Source organism: Anomaloglossus baeobatrachus, chromosome 6, assembly GCF_048569485.1.
Source record: "Anomaloglossus baeobatrachus isolate aAnoBae1 chromosome 6, aAnoBae1.hap1, whole genome shotgun sequence".
Lineage (NCBI taxonomy): Eukaryota > Metazoa > Chordata > Amphibia > Anura > Aromobatidae > Anomaloglossus > Anomaloglossus baeobatrachus.
Genome location: NC_134358.1, coordinates 488,807,196 through 488,827,990, shown reverse-complemented (window position 1 = coordinate 488,827,990; position 20,795 = coordinate 488,807,196). Strand labels below are relative to the sequence as shown.

Sequence of the window (20,795 nt, the reverse complement as noted above, 5' to 3'; positions counted from 1 at the left end):
ACACAACGGACAGGTGCATGTGTGCGCGGCACACATGATATATAGGTATTAGATCATATGGGCTGCTAACATCATGCCCCTGGTATATTTACTTACAGTCTCCTTTCTGTTGTCAAAGCAAACAAAGGTACTCATCCGTTTGGCTGTAAAACCTCATTGATTTATTGGTACAGATTAAAAGGTGCAGATTAAAATATCACATCAAGACAAAAACCGAGGTGTTTCGGATAGAGAGCTCTCCTTAATCTCCTTAATCACGGTCCTTTCTGTTGTGGCTTTTGATCTCCGTACATAAAACAGACCTGTAATGTATGTTTGTTAATGAAGTCTGTGAATACTGAATACTTTTCTCCAATCCCACTTGGCACCTCGGACCTGTCATTCTTGTTTAATGACGGCCCATTCTAGGCTGGGGATTATTAGCATGACTGAAAGCTATGAGATTCTTCCACTCTGTAAAGGTCCAGTCACACTAAGCAACTTACCAGCGATCCCAACAACGATAGGGATCGCTGGTAAGTTGCTAGGAGGTTGCTGGTGAGATGTCACACTGCAACGCTCCAGCGATCCCACCAGCAACCTGACCTGGCAGGGATCGCTGGAGCGTGGCTACACAAGTTGCTGGTGAGCTCACCAGCAACCAGTGACAAGCCCCCAGCGCCGCGTGGAAGATGCTGCGCTTGGTAACTAAGGTAAATATCGGGTAACCAACCCGATATTTACCTTGGTTACCACCGCACGGAGCTACACGTGCAGAGAGCAGGGAGCAGCGCACACTGAGCGCTGGCTCCCTGCTCTCCTAGTTACAGCACACATCAGGTTAATTACACGATGTGTGCTGCAGCTAAATGTGCAGAGAGCAGGGAGCAGCGCACACTGCTTAGCGCTGGCTCCTTGCTCTCCTAGTTACAGCACACATGGGGTTAATTTCCCGATGTGTGCTGTAGCTACATGAGCAGGGAGCAGCACACACTGAGCGCTGGCTCCCTGCTCTCCTAGTTACAGCACACATGGGGTTAATTTCCCGATGTGTGCTGCAGCTAAATGTGCACAGAGCAGGGAGCAGCGCACACTGCTTAGCGCTGGCTCCTTGCTCGCCTAGTTACAGCACACATCGGGTTAATTAACCCGATGTGTCCTGCAGCTACATGTGCACACAGCAGGAGCCGGCAGCACAGGCAGTGAGAGCGGCGGAGGCTGGTATCAAAGGTAAATATCGGGTAACCAAGGACAGGGCTTCTTGGTTACCCGATGTTTACATTGGTTACCAGCCTCCACAGAAGCTGGCTCCTGCTGCCTGCACATTTAGTTGTTGCTGTCTCGCTGTCACACACAGCGATCTGTGCTTCACAGCGGGACAGCAACAACTAAAAAATGGCCCAGGACATTCAGCAACAACCAACGACCTCACAGCAGGGGCCAGGTTGTTGCTGGATGTCACACACAGCAACATCGCTAGCAACGTCACAAAAGTTGTTCGTCAGCAGCGATGTTGCTAGCGATGTTGCTTAGTGTGACGGGGCCTTAAGTGTCAGAGATAAAAATGTCAATCACCTCCGATTGTTGTGTAGTACAAGAATTTCTGCATTTCACTATGAATATTGTAATTGTATTGAAGTTCTGGAGGTAAAAAGGTGCTGGGAGACACTGAACCTCAGACAGGGCCGGTGATTTGTGTTATTTGTCTTTTTGTTTTTTCTATATACAAATACTGTTTTATATTGACACGAATAGTTAGAATTCTTTGGTAGTGTCCACATCAGTCTGTTATTCTTTGTAATTAGTCTGAATTCTCCTTTACAAATTGACGTGGTATGGAGAGGTGAGGTTCAACGTTCGAGCAACATCAACAATGAGCAGATTAGAAAGTCACAGATCTTTTCAATATGACTTTTCAGGAATTAGGAGTGAGAGGAGCACGTCATGTGACTTTATATTGCTGCTTAATGGCTGAGAGGGTGTAGCACCTGTGTCTCTGCAGACTTACTCACTTCCCCAGCCGGGTCACGTCCTCCCTCGCACTCCCCTGGCCATTCACATGTGCTGCTGTCTCCTTTCCCTCCCGGGCCCTGTACATGCTGCACAGGGTTCCCAGGAGTGCACCTAAGACACGCGTGTGCACACAGTCCCTCCTCTTAAAGGGCCAGTATGCTATTTCCAGGAAATGCCTCTCAACCTACGACTGAAAGGCACAGGGTATTTAAGGCATCCTCCCATTAGGTGAGGTGCCTGCGCAACACATTCAGTTAGTCAGTCTGCTAATCTGCTAGCTAGTTGTCAGGTTCCGTTAACCCTGTATCCCTCTCCCATATCTGTCTGTCCCTGTCGTGCCCATCATACCTGTCTGTACCCGCCTGTCCAGCCTGCCTCAGTCACCTCAGTCACACTGCCTATACCTGTGTCTATACTTGAGTCCGTCACCTGTCCTGGAGGTGAGCTGCCACAGTCCCGGTCACTGCCCCGGAAGAGGTACGTGGCGTCTGCCTTGCGGTGGGTGCTTAATTACGACCCTCCCAGTAAAGTGTAAGCTCGGGTCCTCCCTGTGCTCCAGTGGGTCCACTAATTCTGCTCACTGCCTCTATCTACATTGGCCGTGAGCGTTACAGGGGACTTAAAAGGGTTGGCCACTTTATGTTTAACAAAAATGTTATTGAGGACATGATTTTGTGGCACTTACTAATATATAAGTATTACAAGTTCTTCTGCACTTGTTAGTGCAGCCTTTATTCCCGGCTGCACAGCTCTCATGTTCTTAGAACGGCCGCTGATGGAGTGTGTTACCAGGCATGTCCTCCAGCCTCCTCCAATTCGAAAAATAGCTTTTCCATGTGCAGATGGAAGATGCTAATAGACAAGTCTGCTTACATGCTCCTATGTACGCAGCCATTTTGAGAATAGAAGTGTTGTTAAAATGAGTGCTCTTGGGATCACTGGGGGTTGCAACACTTGGACCCTCAGAAGTCGGTAAGGGGAACTTTAGATTTTTTTTTTTTATTCCTCCTTTTTAATAACGTTAGGAACAAAGGTTTCAAGGTATCTCATCTCCTGATGAACACTTTTGGGTAGTGGATACCGTATTTTTCGGACCATAAGACGCACTTTTTTCCCCCCAAATGTTGGGGGAAAGTTGGGGGTGCGTCTTATGGTCTGACTGTGGCTGCGGGTCATCGGGGGCACGAGCAGGCTGTAGCAGCCTGCTGTGACCACGTGGGCCCACTCATTACATATGCACGCCCATCCTCCTGCCCATTTCTCAGCGCAGAAGCCGGCGCTGACAGGTGGGCGGGAGGACGAGCGGGGACGCACGCATAGTAAAGAGCCGGTCCGCATGATCACCCCTGGCAATTACAGCCTGGAGTGATCATGTGCGGCTGTATTCACTGCCCCCTGCGCGTCATCATCAGCGTGGGGTGCAGTGAATCAGTACACTCACCCGTCCCCGTGTGTGGAGCCATCCCCCCGCAGCACGCGATGTCTTCCTGTCTGTGCCGGTCAGCTGTTCTGTGCTGATCAGCTGATCGGCACAGACAGGAAGACATCGCGTGCTGCAGGGGAACGGCTCCACACACACACACACACACACACACACACACACACACACAGGTCAGTGGTGCAGAGAGGAAGATGATCGGCTGCAGGGAGTGAGGAAAAGGTGAGTATAAACGTTTGTTTTTTGTTCTGTGTGCTATAGGATACAGGCCATATACCAGGATGGTATATGAGCACGATGGGGGCATATAGCAGGATGGGAGTATATGAGCAGGATGGATGGGGGGTATATGTACAGGATGGGGGTATATGAACAGGATGGGGGTATATGAACAGGATGGATGGGGGGTATATCAATAGGATGGGGGTATATGAACAGGATGGATGGGGGGTATATCAATAGGATGGGGGTATATGAACAGGATGGGGTATATGAACAGGATGGGGGTATATGAACAGGATGGATGGGGGGTATATGAACAGGATGGATGGGGGGTACATGAACAGGATGGATGGGGGGTATATGAACAGGATGGGGGTATATGAACAGGATGGATGGGGGGGTATATGAATAGGATGGGGGTATATGAACAGGATGGGGTATATGAACAGGATGGATGGGGTATATGAGCAGGATGGGGGTTTATAGCAGGATCATATACAAGGCAGGAGGATCATTACCAGGATGGCGTACCTTAGTAGAGAATTTTGGGACATTACCCCCATAACAGTGTCAGTAGCAGATCCTCGCCCCATAACAGTATGTCATGAGCACATTTTTTTGCTTAAAGTTTTATTTTCCTATTTTCCTCCTCTAAAACCAGGGTGCGTCTTATAGTCCGGTGCGAAAAATACGGTAATTCAACCATTTTTAACATGTTGTAAATGTCATCGGACTTGTTCAATTGTTTCCCTTTATTTTATTAATATACTCCTCCGTATTTACCTGAATAATGTTCATATCATGTTTATGGATTTTTTTTTTTAATCAGAATTACAATATCTTTACCTCACTTCATAGCTGTGGTCATGTAAGGATAAGGTGTCCCCTATATCCATGATTACCATTAATCTTATGTGTTCACTGTAATGTGGAAATCAGTTTTTTCCCTTCAAAATTATATAGGCACAAATTGTACTTCTCCCATGTGTAGTGAGTCCTGCTGTATATCTAATTCATCCATACAACTCTAAGCTATGATCGTAGGAGCCTCCTTGTAGAGAGGCTTGCGGGAAACAACATGACTGCATAAGAAGCTTGTGCACCTCGTTGTATGAGAGAGAATAGGACCCGCTCCAGCCCTGACAGACTGACCCTGCTCATCATTTTATAAACAGTCGCCTATACTTTTGAATGGCTGTCGTGTAAGGCTGCGTTCCACCTTCTAAAGGAGTAATGTCCAACTGGCCATGACTTTTTTCATAGTGTTATAAGCTGTAAACTTTTACATGGTTTTTTTTCCCAATACCCCTCAGCTAAACCGGATGTGCCCTAAATGAGGCTTTAGTCAGAGGGCTATTTGTGGTAGCTATCAGGAAAATGGTGCCCATTCAAATTAATGGCTTCCATGTAATACAAGGACAACTTAAGTCTACAAGCAACACTTCCACAGCTGTTCTAGGAGTTGCAGGTAGCCTTCTCAGTGGCGTTTAGATAACACCGAAAGTCACAAAGCTACGAACATTCAAATGCGCCTAGCCTTAGTTCAAATTTGCTGAAAACTTGTAACTCATTGTTTTCTTATCCGTATATATCTCACTAACCATCATTTTCCTTCTGCACAATAGATCTGCTGATAAGTTAGAAAATGGATCTGATGCAAACAACAGAATCCTGCAAATCCAGGCACTCGCCCGTCTTACATCTGCAGTAAGTCAAATGAATAGTTGTTATCTGTGACATCTTCTCATCTTCTACCATGTATGTGCATTTCATATATCCATGTAAAAATATAAACCTTTTCCTTGTCTATAAACTGTAGTGATATAAATGGTTGTACTGTATGACAATTGCGGCATTTCTCTGCATATAGGCACTTTTTGTAACAGAATTCTCACTACTTCACGCTTTTCAGTACAGTATATGCCGATTTTGTGACCATATCATCATGTAAATGTACATACAGCAATGGGAGAAAAATGCACCATGGATTTTATTTTTTCTTAGCAAAATCTACATTTGACTATAGGATACTTCCCATGAGGAAATCCAATTTGTGAAAAATAGTAAGGGGTACTTTGCACGCTGCAACATCACTAGCCGATTGTAGCGATGCCGGGCGCGATAGTCCCCGCCCCCGTAGCAGATGCGATATCTTGTGATTGCTGCCATAGCGAACATGATCGCTACAGCAGCTTCACACGCACTTACCTGCCCTGCGACGTCGCTCTGGCCGGCGACCCGCCTCACAGTGACGTCACACAGCAGGCGGCCAATAGAAGCGGAGGGACAGAGACGAGCGGGATGTAAACATCCCGCCCACCTCCTTCCTTCCTCATTGCAGGCGGGACGCAGGTAAGGAGATGTTCCTCGCTCCTGCGGCTTCATACACAGCGATGTGTGCTGCCGCAGGAATGAGGAACAACATCGTACCTTCGTACCTGTCGCTGCAGCCAAATTATGGAAATGACTGACACTACACAGATCACCGATTTACGATGCTTTTGCGATCGTTTATCGGTGCTTCTAGGCTTTACACTTTGCAGCATCGTTACCGGCGCTGAATGTGCGTCACTTTCGATTTGACCCCGACGAGATCGCAGTAGCGATGTCGCAACGTGCAAAGTACCCCTAAGTAGCAGGTTTGTTAATCAGCAGCATACCTCCATACAAAAAATATTATTGCAACACATGGATGGGGTTTTACAAAACCTTTTTCCTTTTTCACATGTATTTCACCGTAATCTGTGACAAACTCACCAAGTCTCACTGCCATCACTCATCAAATAAAGCCAGCTTTACACCTTACAATTAGGTATGCGATCTCGTATGCGATGTGACACGCCCAGGTCGCATATGCGATTGAATGAGATTGCATGTAGGTCGTTCATTTGCTGTCACACGTGCGTTAGTAGTCTATGTTAAATTGATCAATTTTGTGTGCGATCCTTTAGATCACGTGTTCTGTGACGTATGCATTGGGCACCCTTTTTTTTTTTTTTATTTATTGACTTGACAAGCGTGTGTAATGTGTAGGGATGCGTTTTTACTATGTCATCTGCCATTCAGCTCTGCTACATGGCCGCTAACAGCAGACACAGACAGCCATGTAGCAGCGGTGAATGGCAGATGACAGCAGACAGACAGAGCCGCACTGTCAGAATGAACTCGGGTGAACTTCACCCGACTTCATTGTCATGCTGCGGCTCTGTCTGTGTCGCGTCCCGATTAGCGGTCACCTGTGAAGGACTCACCGGTGACCGCTAATCTCCTGAGTAACTGAATTGAGCAGCCCTCTCTCATATACTCACCGATCCCCGGCGCTGCACGGCATTCACACTGCTCCGGCGGCTTTTACTGTTTTGAAAAAGCCGGCCGCCCATTAAACAATCTCGTATTCCCTGCTTACCCCGCCCACCGGCGCCTATGATTGGTTACAGTGAGACACGCCCCCCACGCTGAGTGACAGGTGTCACACTGCACCCAATCACAGCAGCCGGTGGGCATGTCTATACTGTGCAGTGAAATAAATAATTAAATAATTTAAAAAAACGGCGTGCGGCCCCCCCCAATTTTAAAACCAGCCAGATAAAGCCATACGGCTGAAGGCTGGTATTCTCAGGATGGGGAGCTCCACGTTATGGGGAGCCCCCCAGCCTAACAATATCAGCCAACAGCCGCCCAGAATTGCCGCATACATTATATGCGACAGTTCTGGGACAGTACCCGGCTCTTCCCGATTTACCCTGGTGCGTTGGCAAATCGGGGTAATAAGGAGTTATTGGCAGCCCATAGCTGCCAATAAGTCCTAGATTAATCATGTCAGGCGTCTATGAGACACCCTCCATGAGTAATCTGTAAATTACAGTAAATAAACACACACGCCCGAAAAAATCCTTTATTGGAAATAAAAAACACACACATTCCCTGGTTCACCACTTTAATCAGCCCCAAAAAGCCCTCCATGTCCGGCGGAATCCAGGATGCTCCAGCGTCGCTTCCAGCGCTGCTGCATGGAGGTGACAGGAGCTGCAGAAGACACAGCCGCTCCGGTCACCTCCACGCAGCTAATGAAGACAGCCGTGCGATCAGCTGATCTGTCACTGAGGTTACCCGCTGTCACTGGATCCAGCGGTGGCCGCGGGTAACCTCAGTGACAGATCAGCTGATCGTGCGGCTGTCTTCATTAGCTGCGTGGAGGTGACCGGAGCGGCGGTGTCTTCTGCAGCTCCTGTCACCTCCATGCAGCAGCGCTGTAAGCGACGCTGGAGCATCCTGGATTCCGCCGGACATGGAGGGCTTTTTGGGGCTGATTAAAGTGGTGAACCAGGGAATGTGTGTGTGTTTTTTATTTCCAATAAAGGATTTTTTCGGGTGTGTGTGTTTATTTACTGTAATTTACAGATTAATCATGGAGGGTGTCTCATAGACGCCTGACATGATTAATCTAGGACTTATTGGCAGCTATGGGCTGCCAATAACTCCTTATTACCCCGATTTGCCAACGCACCAGGGTAAATCGGGAAGAGCCGGGTACTGTCCCAGAAATGTCACATATAATGTATGCGGCAATTCTGGGCGGCTGTTGGCTGATATTGTTAGGCTGGGGGGCTCCCCATAACGTGGAGCTCCCCATCCTGAGAATACCAGACTTCAGCCGTATGGCTTTATCTGGCTGGTTTTAAAATTGGGGGGGACCGCACGCCGTTTTTTTTAATTATTTAATTATTTATTTCACTACACAGTATAGACACGCCCACCGGCTGCTGTGATTGGGTGCAGTGTGACACCTGTCACTCAGCGTGGGGGGCATGTCTCACTGTAACCAATCATAGGCGCCGGTGGGCGGGGTAAGCAGGGAATACGAGATTGTTTAATGGGCGGCCGGCTTTTTCAAAACAGTAAAAGCCGCCGGAGCAGTGTGAATGCCGTGCAGCGCCGCGCCGGGGATCGGTGAGTATATGAGAGAGGGGGTAAGAGGGATAGACTGACATGGACAGAGAGAGAGGGACAGAGATAGTGACGGACTGACAGAGATTAGTGAATGACAGACATTGTGAGGCGCTTCAGAACGCAGCTTTTCAGCTGCGCTCTGAAGCAGACCTTTTTTAAGCTGCGGTGCAGAGCGCACACCTGCGCACATAGCCTCAGACATCAAAATCGTATGATGGATGTCACACGTTACAATTGACTAGTTTCGTACTACCAAACGTCCAATGTATGAGGAATAAACGACGTGTATGCGATCACCGTATTTTCGTTCAATATCGATCGCATGTAGGTTTCACACGCAAATACATCACGAACGATGCCGGATGTGCGTCACTTACAACTTGACCCCGACGACGGATTGAAAGATCTATTGAAGTGTGTAAAGCAGGCTTTAGAGACCTCAAATTGCACAGACGTTTCTGTTAGCTGGGTTTTGTTTCCGTTGTAGAATTGGAATTTGCACAGCCCTCTATATGTTGTTCACTGGAGTATCTACAGTGTAGATACTCCAGTGAACAACATATAGAGGGCTGTGCAAATTCCAATTCTACAACGGAAACAAAACCCACATTTGAGTATTGTCTGATGTGTGTGTGGGGGGCTTCTCGTCTCTTATCCCGACTAATGACGTCGGTGGAGAGAAGGATCCAGCATGCCCTGTTTCGGTCTGCCACTCCTTTTGCTCCTATGAAATTGTTCCTAGAGAACATATTAGAGCTCATCAGCTCCTATGAATGGAGGAGTCGGGGAAAGAGAGAAGTTTACCAATAGCTATCAATTGAGAGTGTGTGTGTGTGTGTGTGTGTGTGTGTGTGTGTGTGTGTGTGTGTTTAAGTGTCTAGGAGTCAGTCGGAAAGTCTTGGATTCCAGGCTCCGTCTAGGAACACAACACAGCTCTCATTATTATTATTATTATTATTATTATTATTATTATTATTGTTATTCTTCTAATCTTTATTATGTTAAATTTTTTTTTTCAAGCTTTTTTTCTCTAGTGCCAATGTCCTACTTCAGGGACTGGCACACAAATAGGTGGCTAAATTTAAAGTGGTTGGTAATTTGCCTTGTACATTCAATTCCAATTATTTTGCTTCTGGCACTACTGCATAAATTAAACTGCTGCCATAGTGTAACACATACTATGAATAGTATTCTAAAGATTTCCCTTTCTGAAATAAACCTTAAAAGAGAAAAAACTAAAGTTAAAAAGTAGCATAGGCCACCTGTAAAGAGTCAAACGGGTGATCTGCTTCCAAAAATCATGCAGTCGTGGCATTAAAAGACTGTTCAGGTAACACCAAGCTCATGCACAGTGGATGTGAGATATTGGAGCTCATCTTCATCTGTGCATGGTCTGTATGCCCCTGGAGCTGCCTTGTAATGCTAGGACTGTATGCCTGCACAGGAGTGACTTCACTATGTCAAGGTACTTTACTGCATCTATTTCTTTATGTTTTGATGAAATGTCATCATTTTATGTTACACATATTATTATTTTGACCAATTCATCACTTGTTTAAATAGATTAACACAGGATTGTCTTCAGATGTTAAGTAGTATTGCTTATACAGATAGGACAGAGGTCTTAATGAACAACTATACATACAAAAAATTGTTGCAGCACGTGCTTCTGTGCAATACCTTAGAATACAAATTAGCCAATATTAGGGCTTAAAAATGGCATCTAGGTGACAACTCCAATTCTAGTAATACATATAAAGATATTAACAACAAAATGGCTTTTTAGACTCAAAACAGAGTCCTGATTAAAGTGAAAGAACCATGTACAGTGTAGAAGCTGATAGGCGTATCAAATTCTGTCACTTACCATTGCCTGTAGTCTTTGAATAAGAATCATTCAGGTGTGAACTTACTGTTCTTAATTAGGGCTGAGCGGGCTGTAAATGTCCAGATCCACGCGGTTTCAGCACTATGCTGCAGGGTCCGGAACCGGCAATTAATAAAAAATGAAAAAAAAAAACCAAAACTTGCGTTTCATACTTACCAGACTCTGTCATGGCGGCTTACTTGCTTCCGGGTCGCGCTTTCACTTCCTGTGCTGTCACACAGCTTTCTGTGTTTTCCCCGCCCACCGGCCGTCCTCTCAGCTGTGATTGGTTCCTGGCTGACGCGCCCCCAGCCTGTGACAGTGTCTGCCGTGCAGTCATCGCTTATCGCGGTCAGTACTATGCTGCACTCAGAGCGGGCGGTCGTGCTCTATGGCTGCTCGCTCTAACATGTAGCAGAGCCGGAGGTCTCGCCGCTGGACTTCTCCTGTGGATTACGTCGGAGCTGCAGGGTATTTGGGGGTTAATAAAGTGTTGAAGCAGGAGTGTTTTGTATTTTATTTCAAATAAAGGATTTTTCTGTGTGTCTGTGTTTATTTACTGTCACTTACAGGTTTGTGTGATGCAGGTATCTGATAGACGCCTGTGCCATCACACTAAGCTAGGGTTTAGCAGCAGCTATGTGCCCCTGCTAACCCCTGCTATTACCGACTGGCACCGCATCACGCCAGCGGGAAGAGCCGGTATCGCACACCGGTATGTCGCATCTAACAGATGCGACATACCGGACGGCTGCGGGCTGAGGATATACCAGCCCCCGGCCGGCGTTATCTTGGCTGGATGTGAAGATTAGGGGGACCGCATGTCGTTTTTTTTTTCTTTTACTTTCACCGGAGTCACTCGTGCGAGGGGCTCTGGCAGCACCCGGCAGCCTCGCACGTGTGACTCTGGGCACTGGATAAACAGCACAGATACTGCGCGACGGCTGGGGCTGCAGCCGAGCGCTATAACTGTGCTGCCGAGTGTGTTTACCACCGTGACCGACAGTGCACTGCTTTCCCCGCCCACCGGCCGTCCTGGGGCCTGTGATTGGTTGCAGTTAGCTGACACGCTGCCACTCAGGATGGGGGCATGTCTATCTGCAACCAACACACGCCGGTGGGCGGGGAAAACCATGAATATTGAATTGTCGGCTCCGGAAGGTAACAGCATGACCCGGAAGGAGTGTGCCGCCATGACAGCGTCTCTGTTAGTATGCCGCGCTCGCTCCCAGCCCCCTAGCCCCTCCACAAACGTTTTAACCCTCCGGATTCCGGTCCCCATTGACTTATATGGGCACCGGATTCCGGAGCGGATCGGACTGATTTTTAAGTCTGTTAACGACCCGCCGGCCCAGGATTATTGCCATCCTGCTCAACTCTACTCTTAATGAAACCTTTGCTTTCAAGCTCATACATGGTATATTATTATTATTATTATTATTATTATTATTATTATTATTATTTCTAATATTTCATTAGTGAGGATAGTAAGAAGTTTAGCAATCAGTCTCTATTACATGAGATTTATAATCTATGCTGTAATTCTATTCTGTGACTCTTCCTTATTATTATTTACTAGCTGTAGTACCTGGGCGTTGCCCACGATAATAACTGTCTCTCTCTCTCTCTCTTCGAGTGTCTGTCTGTCTCTGTCTGTCTGTCTCTGTCTGTTAGTCTCTTTCCCCGGTCTGTCTCTTTCCTTGTCTGCCAGTCTCTTTGCCTGTCTGCCTGTCTCTTTGCCTGTCTGCCTGTCTCTTTGCCTGTCTGCCTGTCTCTTTGCCTGTCTGCCTGTCTCTTTGCCTGTCTCTTTGCCTGTCTCTTTTCCTGTCTGTCTGTCTCTGTCTGTCTCTTTGACTGTCTGTCTCTTTCTGTGCATCTCCCCACCGACATCATATTACCTCACACATAAGCTTCTTATACTAATGTCCTTTGTTACTGTGGCAACCACTCACAGCTCCTATTAATAACCTAATAGCTCGTAGCTCCATTGACTTTAATGGAAGCAGTTTTTTTGGACAGTAACTGTAAAGCGTGGGGTTACATTTTCCCGTCCAAACATAGTCTGTGACATTCCCTGAGTCACATCGGGTGTCTGTGCAAAATTTTGTGATTGTAATTGCGACAGTTCAGATTCCTTTAGCGGACATACATACATATATACACACATACATTCAGCTTTATATATTAGATTATGCTTTGTTTACATAGCACCATCATATCCACAGCGCTTTACAGACATTATCATCATCACTGTCCCAATTGGGGCTCACAATCTAAATTCCCTTTGAAAGTGTTTTTGGTGTGTGGGAGAAGACCAGGGAACCCTTAGAAAACTCTCACAAACACAGGAAGGACATTCATTCTCCTTGCTGATGTCATCCCTGGTGTAATTTGATCCCAGGATTCAGTGCTAACCACTGAGCCACCGTGCATGGTGGTATGATCATAATAAACATACTTCTCACTGGTGGTCAGAAATGAATGCAGGCCATATTGAACTTATCCAAGACTGCAATGGAGCAAACATTATCACTGGTATGACTGGTCAGTATGTGAGATTTGGACTTTTGTAGACACTGGCATCTAGTGCATAGTACTGCACAGAGTTGGTAGTATGCAGACTGTCATTTACATGGGAAGTTGGAATTTGTAGTTTTCTGGAACTACTGTTATGCCATCAAACACCACACCACACAAACATAGGGGTGCTGAAAGAAGGAAATCTACTTGTGTTTGAGAACATTATAGCTCTGCACAGAGGTTGTACCAAATAAGAAATATTAAAGCTGCTCCTAGCACTTTTAGGCTATGTGCCCACGCTGCGGAAAATGCGCGGATTTTGCCGCGGATTTCTCGCGGAAAAGCAGCGGATTTTCCGAAAATCTGCAGCAGCGGCACTTCCAAGCCATTTCAATGGCATTTTGGAAATGCTGTGTCCATGCTGCGGATTTTTCCGCGGCGGATTTCCCGCGGATTTTGATCCGGAAAAATCTGCAGCATGTCAATTATTGTTGCGGATTTTGATCCGGATTTTGGCTATAGAATTGGTGAAAAAAAAAATAAAAATCCGCGGCAAAGAAAAGGTGCGGATTTGCCGCGAAAGTCGCGGATTTTCATGCAGAAAAATCCGCAGCAACATTCTACCGTGGACACATAGCCTTAGAGTATTTTTTAAGCAGCATGGAACTTTTAGTTTGCAGTAACATAATTACAGGAATTTACATTTATACATATGAATTCTAGCAACACTGCATTAAAGTATCACTCCAGTTTTTAGATTTTTTTTTTTCCATCCTAACACTAGTCCCCCATACTGTAAAACTCTGCTAATATAACTTTCATTAAGTTGTTCCTTTCTACTTGGAAATATATGGTCTACTTCTTTTCTGTTCCGTCATATGATCACTTAGTACTCCTAGGGAATTTTATGAATTTAAGTTCTTTGAAAGGGTTTAACATCTCAGTCAGTAAAAGTTCCTATATGATGCAATTGCATGGAACTGACCACTGTTGTCTCCACGAGGGGGGGGGGGGGGCAGAAACTCTTATCCAAGATAATCATGATGACCGTACAGTGCCTGGATTACATTAATAATGTCATTTCTTCGGAACCCAAATGAATCTTTTTTTAAACAAGGCACTGTTGAATCAAAAGAGACTGCAACAACAAAAAAATGAAAAATAATGCTTCAACGGAAAAATTCTTCCAAATGAAAAACTCCCCCAAAAAGGAGCATTTTCTGGAGCAGCTTCTGATTTGGAAAAACTCAGTTTTTGATCACCTTAGATAGCCTTAAGGCCCCTTTACACACTGCAACATCGCTAGCGATATCGCTGTAACGTCACCAGTTTTGTGACGTAATAGCGACCTCCCCAGCGACATTGCAGTGTGTGACTTGCATCAGCGACCTGGCCCCCGCTGTGAGGTCGCTGATCGCTACAAATCTTTCAGGACCATTTTTTGGTCCTTTGTTTCCCGCTGCGCAGCATGCATCGGTGTGTTTGACACCATTACAACGACATCGTTAGCGACTTAGAACCCAGCGTGCTATAACGTCCCCTGCTGTGTGACTCGTCCCCAACGACCAACAAGGTCGTTCTGCAGGTCCGTATCGCTGCTGCGTCGTTTGCCTGTTTGACAGCTCACCAGTGATCCCGGCCAGGTCGGTATAGCTGGTGGGATCGCTAGAAAGTCTGTGTGTAAAGGGGCCTTTAGTTTCATTGATTGAATGGGTTCTCAGAACCCAGATTTTCTTTGATAACATTTTCTAACCTGTCCATATGACAAAAGAAACATATTCTAAAAGTTCAGGAACAGTTTAAAAGGGTTTTCTCAAGTTGAATCTTAACAAGTGCACAAAAGCAGGAGGCCGGGAGCCGTGTGCTCTAGAAGATTGACAGTTTGGACCGCTGTTCTGAACTGTGCGCTCTCCTACTCTGCTAGCAGAGGCAGCTTTGCCTTTGCGGCATGGAGAAGTGGTGACTTTTAACTGCCGGATAGTAATGTGGCGGTCCAACCAGATTCAGAGCGGTGCTTGCAACCTGCAAATCAAAGAGTGTGCTCACGTCGCTCACTCCTTACCTCTATTACTGCCAGGCCAGGACTGCAGGGGGGCCAAGAACCTTAGTAATGAGCTGTACACTATAACATTTTAAGTTCCTCAGTCTTTAAGAACAGAAAGCACTTTTAACGAGGAGTAAATTACAAAGTTGATTGTTTTTACAAGCACTTTGCAATTTTACCCATTTATGAACTTGAAACAACAAATGTTTTTATCACTTGACAGAATTATGTGATACCAAAGATAAATACTTTGTATGATTCCATGTATGAAAGTTCTTTAAAAGCAGACATTGTTCTTGTAGTTCAGAAGTCGACGTATTTACATTTCTTTCCCTCCTATATTTACTGCATAACTTGTTTCGGTTTGCCTTTGCCAGATTTGAATACAGTAGTCACACCTTAATTTGTATCGGGTCCTTTCCCAGTTTACTGCCAGTCTTTCCATTATTATTGACACAGCCTGGCTTCTATTTGCTAGTGAAATGAGCATTCATGTGTCATTTGTCATGTGTCATTTGTTCTGAGCCTGTAAAGCCAGAGCGCGGCCTGAGGAGACAGCAATGACTCCAGCTCATTAGAACACTCATTTACAGAGATCATTAAAATAATATCCCCACATTGACGGCGAATGAAGAGACATTTGTTATGCCTTTTAAGACTTCTCTCATTTATCTGTGATGGATAAAGAAAGGACTTGTCAAAACACAGCCAGCCAGCCCAGTGCGGCCTCCGCTCCCTGTAATTGGTCACAAATGAGTAGCTAGCTGACAAAACTCATCATATTAAACCAGAGAACATGCCCTGCATTGGCCAACAAGAATATGCCTGAATAATTGTATTATTATGGAGAGATAAGGTATGCACACCAGTGACTATGTAAGGGGAATACATGTAATAGCAGAAACTGCTGTGTGAATACTGACATGAAAAATCCAATAGCTACATGTAAGAGTGAAAATGTGAAAAATGGAATCTGCATTACTGCCATGAACATATGAATAAAGAGAAATTTAGCTACTGAATTGATCAATGCAATAGAGCCCCAACACTACGCCAAAGTATTTCTCTACGTTGGGGTCCCTAGCTTGTGTGTGTCCTCTCATGCAGTTAAAAAACTTACCGTGTATGGGAAGCTGAGACACAGGCTATATATACGATGTGGATTGGCAATAGGTGTGTATGGGGAGGGTTCACAAACGAAAAACTTATTTGAATAATTGTATTGACTTTTACACTCATAAATCTATAAGATATTTGAAGTCAGATCTGTATCCCTCCACGATCATGTACAAGCCTAAAACTGATTTAAGATTCCTACAACCCTGTGGTTATTTTTGAAAAATAAGCAACAACCCGTCTCTTATTGCAAAACACCCTCAAAACCTAAAAATTCAAAGGGCTGAATTTATCAAAGCTAGAAGAATTGTCTTTGCCTATTACATCCAATGAGAACTCATATTTCAGTTTGTAATACATCTGGTAAAATGAATACTGAGCTCTGATTGGTTGCTTTGGGCATCAAAGACAAATTAGAGTTTAATCTTTAAAAGGAATCTGTCAGGTGACTTTTGTGTACCATACTAACAGTATCTTGATATAGGGCTGGGGCAGCCCTTTCAGGATATTTAACTTATATTCCTGTACTTTGCCCCCACTGTATTGCTGTAAGACCTTAAAATTGTATTGTTGCTGTGATGCTTGTCACTACTTATGGGTAGTACAAGTGGTAGTGTAGTCAGGAAAGCCGGGGTCTGGTAACAGGAGGACACGTATAGACACAGGGAGTACACAGAGGCGTAGTCAGGTCACGATCCGAGGGTCAGAATTTTGGGAAAGCTCGTAATGGATCAAGGGAGTAAACTGACATGGGGGTCAGGTAATGGTCCAAGATCAAAAGCCGGGAGGTCACGACAGGAACAGGGAGCCGGCAGAGAGGAGTCAAACAACAGTCTGGGGTCAGGAAACCAAGATCAGAACACTGGCAGGAACTCGGGCCAACAGCAGTACCAGAATGCATGACTGGCAAGGTTCTGGGAGAGGATGCTCACAAAAGAAGCAGAGAAATAACCCAGAAGATGGAACACCTGAGCAATCAGCACCTCCCAGAACCAGCATGGAAGCTAGCGCTGTCAATCAACCTGCCAGCCAGAAGCCCAGGAAAACACAGCAGAGCATCTCCTAATGTGAAAGATCGTCTGCACAGAGGAATATTGACAATTGCATGCCAACTAGTCAAGTGAATGTGTACGCCTCATGCATATTCACCCCTTCCCCCACGCACCCATTCAGTGATTGGTGCAGACTGTCAGTATTCATTTGTTAGAGCAAGTGAAACTAATCCTGCAGATGTGACTTCCCCTCCCTTAGCAGCACACTATTAGTGTATTTTTCTGGCATTATCGTACCGGATCTGAGCAGCATCACGATACACACCTTGTGTGTTGTGTTGGATGTGCTCCATGGTACAGTCGTCTGCAATGTTTAGCTGATCCAGGCTCCTGTGACTGTCGACTCCCGGCTGACAGACAGGAAGTGCTGAGGAGAAGGAAAAGAGATAGTAGCCGGAGTACATAGGCACACAGACCAGGAGCTGCGCATGGCACCGCCTCCTCCCCTGATGGAGTGAGCACAGCACTTCAGGAGAAACTGTGTTTCAGACAGACAGAGGTGCTGCGCATTCTTTCAGGGGAGGAGGTAGTGCGATGCGCAGCTCCTGGTGTGTATGCTCTATACTCGTACTACTATATCTCTCTCCCTTCTCCCCAGCACGTCCAGTCTGTGAGTCGAGAGCTGGAATTAAAGGGGTTGTCCTAGTAGTGGACAAACCCTTTAAGTAGTAAAAAATGTGATGTCTATTTCTTCACTAGGTTGATTTGCCTTATTTAGATCTTCATTTTCGGCTACGTGTGTGTGAATGACGTACTGAAGGTTGCAGCTGATCGTTCTTTAAAACCTTAACCTCTTACTGACATTGGACGTACTGGGTGCGTCTTAGCTCATGTTGGTATAATCACCACTGGCTGCTGCAGTGGTGAGTCCCTCACATGTCTGCTGATTTGTACAACAGACATTTGCGGCTATCAGGCAGGGGTGGATCTGCGATCCACCTGCGCCTATTATCACCTTAGATCACATGGTTACATTTTGTAAATGGCTGCACGCATTTCACCGCCGCTATCGGAGGCCTCGTGATGTGATTACGGGAAGCCGATGGTTGCCATGGTAGCACAGGGTCATGTGATGACTCCTGTCGCAGTTATGATGTAGTTCCTGTCACAGCAAGCAAAGCAGCGGCTCTCACAGGAACGCTGCATTTCTGCTAATCAGAGCTGTGCAGCTATGGTCAGCAGAAAGGAACAAGAAATAAGACTGCTGATCCTTATAGTCCTCTAGGGAGTCTAGTAAAATAAATTAAAAATAAAAAGTAAAAAAATAAATAAAAAATCAACCCCCATGCGTCCCATTGAAAATGAAAGGGTTAAAAAGAAAAATATAAAATACACACGTTTGGTATCGCTGCGTTCAGAAATTCCCGATCTATCAAAATATAAAATCAATTAACCTGATCAGCAAACGGCGTAGCGGCAAAAAAAAATTGAAATGACAAAATTACGTTGTAAATTTTGCACAGTTCAAAACATCAGCTTAAGACGCAACAAATAAGCCGTCATTGAGCCCTATGTAAAAAAAAATGAGAATGCTACGGGTCATGGAAAACGGCGGAAAAAGTGCGCCACTTTTTTTTTTAGACTAACTTCTGAATTTTTTTCACTCCTTAGATAAAAGTAAACCTATAAACGTTTGGTGTCTACAAACTAGTACAGACCTGAGGCATCACAGCGAGACCTCAGTTTTGCCATATAGTGAACACGGTGAATTAAATATTCCAAAAACAATCTCACTTTTTTTTTTGCAATTTTTCTGCACTTGGAACTTCTTTGCCGTTTTCCAGTACACTACGTTTCATTTAAAAGCACAACTCGTCTCACAAACACATGCTCTCATATGTCAGGATTGACGGAAAAATAAAAAAGGTTACGGCTCTTAGAAGAAGGGGAGCAAAAAACCAAAACGAAAAAAAAACCTGAAAAATCGTCCGGGGGTGAAAGGGTTAATAACCTTCTTACAGCCCCTCATGTTCATTGTACAGATTGAATAAAAAATACCAATAACTGTTTAATCATTCAGCGCTCTGAACCCTGTAATTAAAGTCTATATTCCAGGTTCTGTTTTAATTTTGTGTCGTTGAATATGCACCAATGCATTTTATTAATTTGTCCTCTAGATATCTGGAAAGGTAGGCATTACTCTACGGTAGTGGCAAGCTTTAGTAGCAGAGGGAAAATATGCAGTATCTTCTGCTGATGTAAGCAAAGCTTAATTCTGTCAATGTTATTCAGTTAACTGTCATTACAGGTATAAGCAGATAGACTTTGTCATTACCAGCGTGCTCACGGAGCTCCGTATCCAATATTAATTAAGTAGTTAAATGACTTCTTATTAAACTGCACTGTCTGCAGAAGATTGCTGTTTTTTTGGGCAAGTAATCAGATGTTTTATATTACATTATGCAGCTTCATAAAATACTATACAAAAATCCCTTTAAAGTAATTTGCAGTAGCCTATTACTAATTGGTACTTGACATTACAGACTTAAGTCCTGCAGCAGCTATTCTTATTATAGAGCAAACCACTTTTAAGGGGGTGTTACACGCAGCGATATCGCAGGTGAAAGCTCTCGCCCCCGTCGTTTGTGCGTCACGGGCAAATCGCTGTCCGTGGCGCACAAAATCGTTTGGAGCCGTCACACGTGCTTACCTGCCTAGCGACGTCGCTGTTGCCGGCAAACCGCCTCCTTTCTAAGGGGGCGGTTCGTGCGGCGTCACAGCGGCGTCACTAAGCAGCCGCCCAATAGAAGCGGAGGGGCGGAGATGGGCGGGATGTTACGTTACGTTCATTGCCGACGGACGCAGGTAAGCTGGAGTTCGTCGTTCCCAATGTGTCACACGTAGCGATGTGTGCTGCCTCAGGAACGACGAACAACCTGCGTGCTCCACAATCACCGTCTTTTTTTAAAAAAAAAAAGGAACAACGTGTCAACGATGGACGATAAGGTGAGTATTTTCCATCGTTAACGCTCGTTCCTTGCTGTCACACGCAACGACGTCGCTAACGATGCCGGATGTGCGTCACGGCGATATATCGTTAGATACGTCGTTGCGTGTAATGGGGCCTTTAGAGTTACATATTGTGGATCACAATCAATTTCCATGTGCCCACACTTCTACAGTGGTGCTACTCAGACGGGATGTATGATGATCATTTTCCTCAATTAAAAAAAAAAAAAATATATATATATATATATATATATATAAAATCTAATATTTTGACTCATTTGCTTGATTTAGTTTTTTTTATCTACTTCTTGGGCTTTTGTGGAAAAATGGTGTAGTTTTAGATCAAAGTTATGCAGAATTCTGAACATTTCTGGAGGGTTCAGAGGGTCAGGTGTTACTGTATGTTCATTATTCTACTGTACAGATTAGGTTTAGGCTGTTCACATTGATATATGTGAATATTTGGATTCCAACAGCAAAGGACAGGACGTTTTATCACAGGAACACAGGTGAAGACTATGAGCTAAAAATGTGTTTAAAAAAAAAAAACCGTTCAGGAAAATTTGTCCACTTTTTAGGTTGTAGTTAAAAATGAAGTACGAACATTACTGCTGCTTGCTTGAGAAAGTTTGCTTGCTCCTCCAT

The 20,795-nt window shown here is 45.0% G+C and overlaps 1 protein-coding gene across 1 annotated transcript in view; it reads left to right on the top strand.

The window, feature by feature from the left end:
• RAPGEF5 (Rap guanine nucleotide exchange factor 5) overlaps positions 1-20,795 on the top strand; it is a 421,998-nt gene that overhangs the window by 179,758 nt on the left and 221,445 nt on the right. Inside the window, exon 6 of the mRNA XM_075315391.1 lies at positions 5,278-5,359. Coding sequence (XP_075171506.1) covers positions 5,278-5,359 — 82 coding nt within the window. The remainder of the gene's footprint in view (positions 1-5,277; positions 5,360-20,795) is intronic.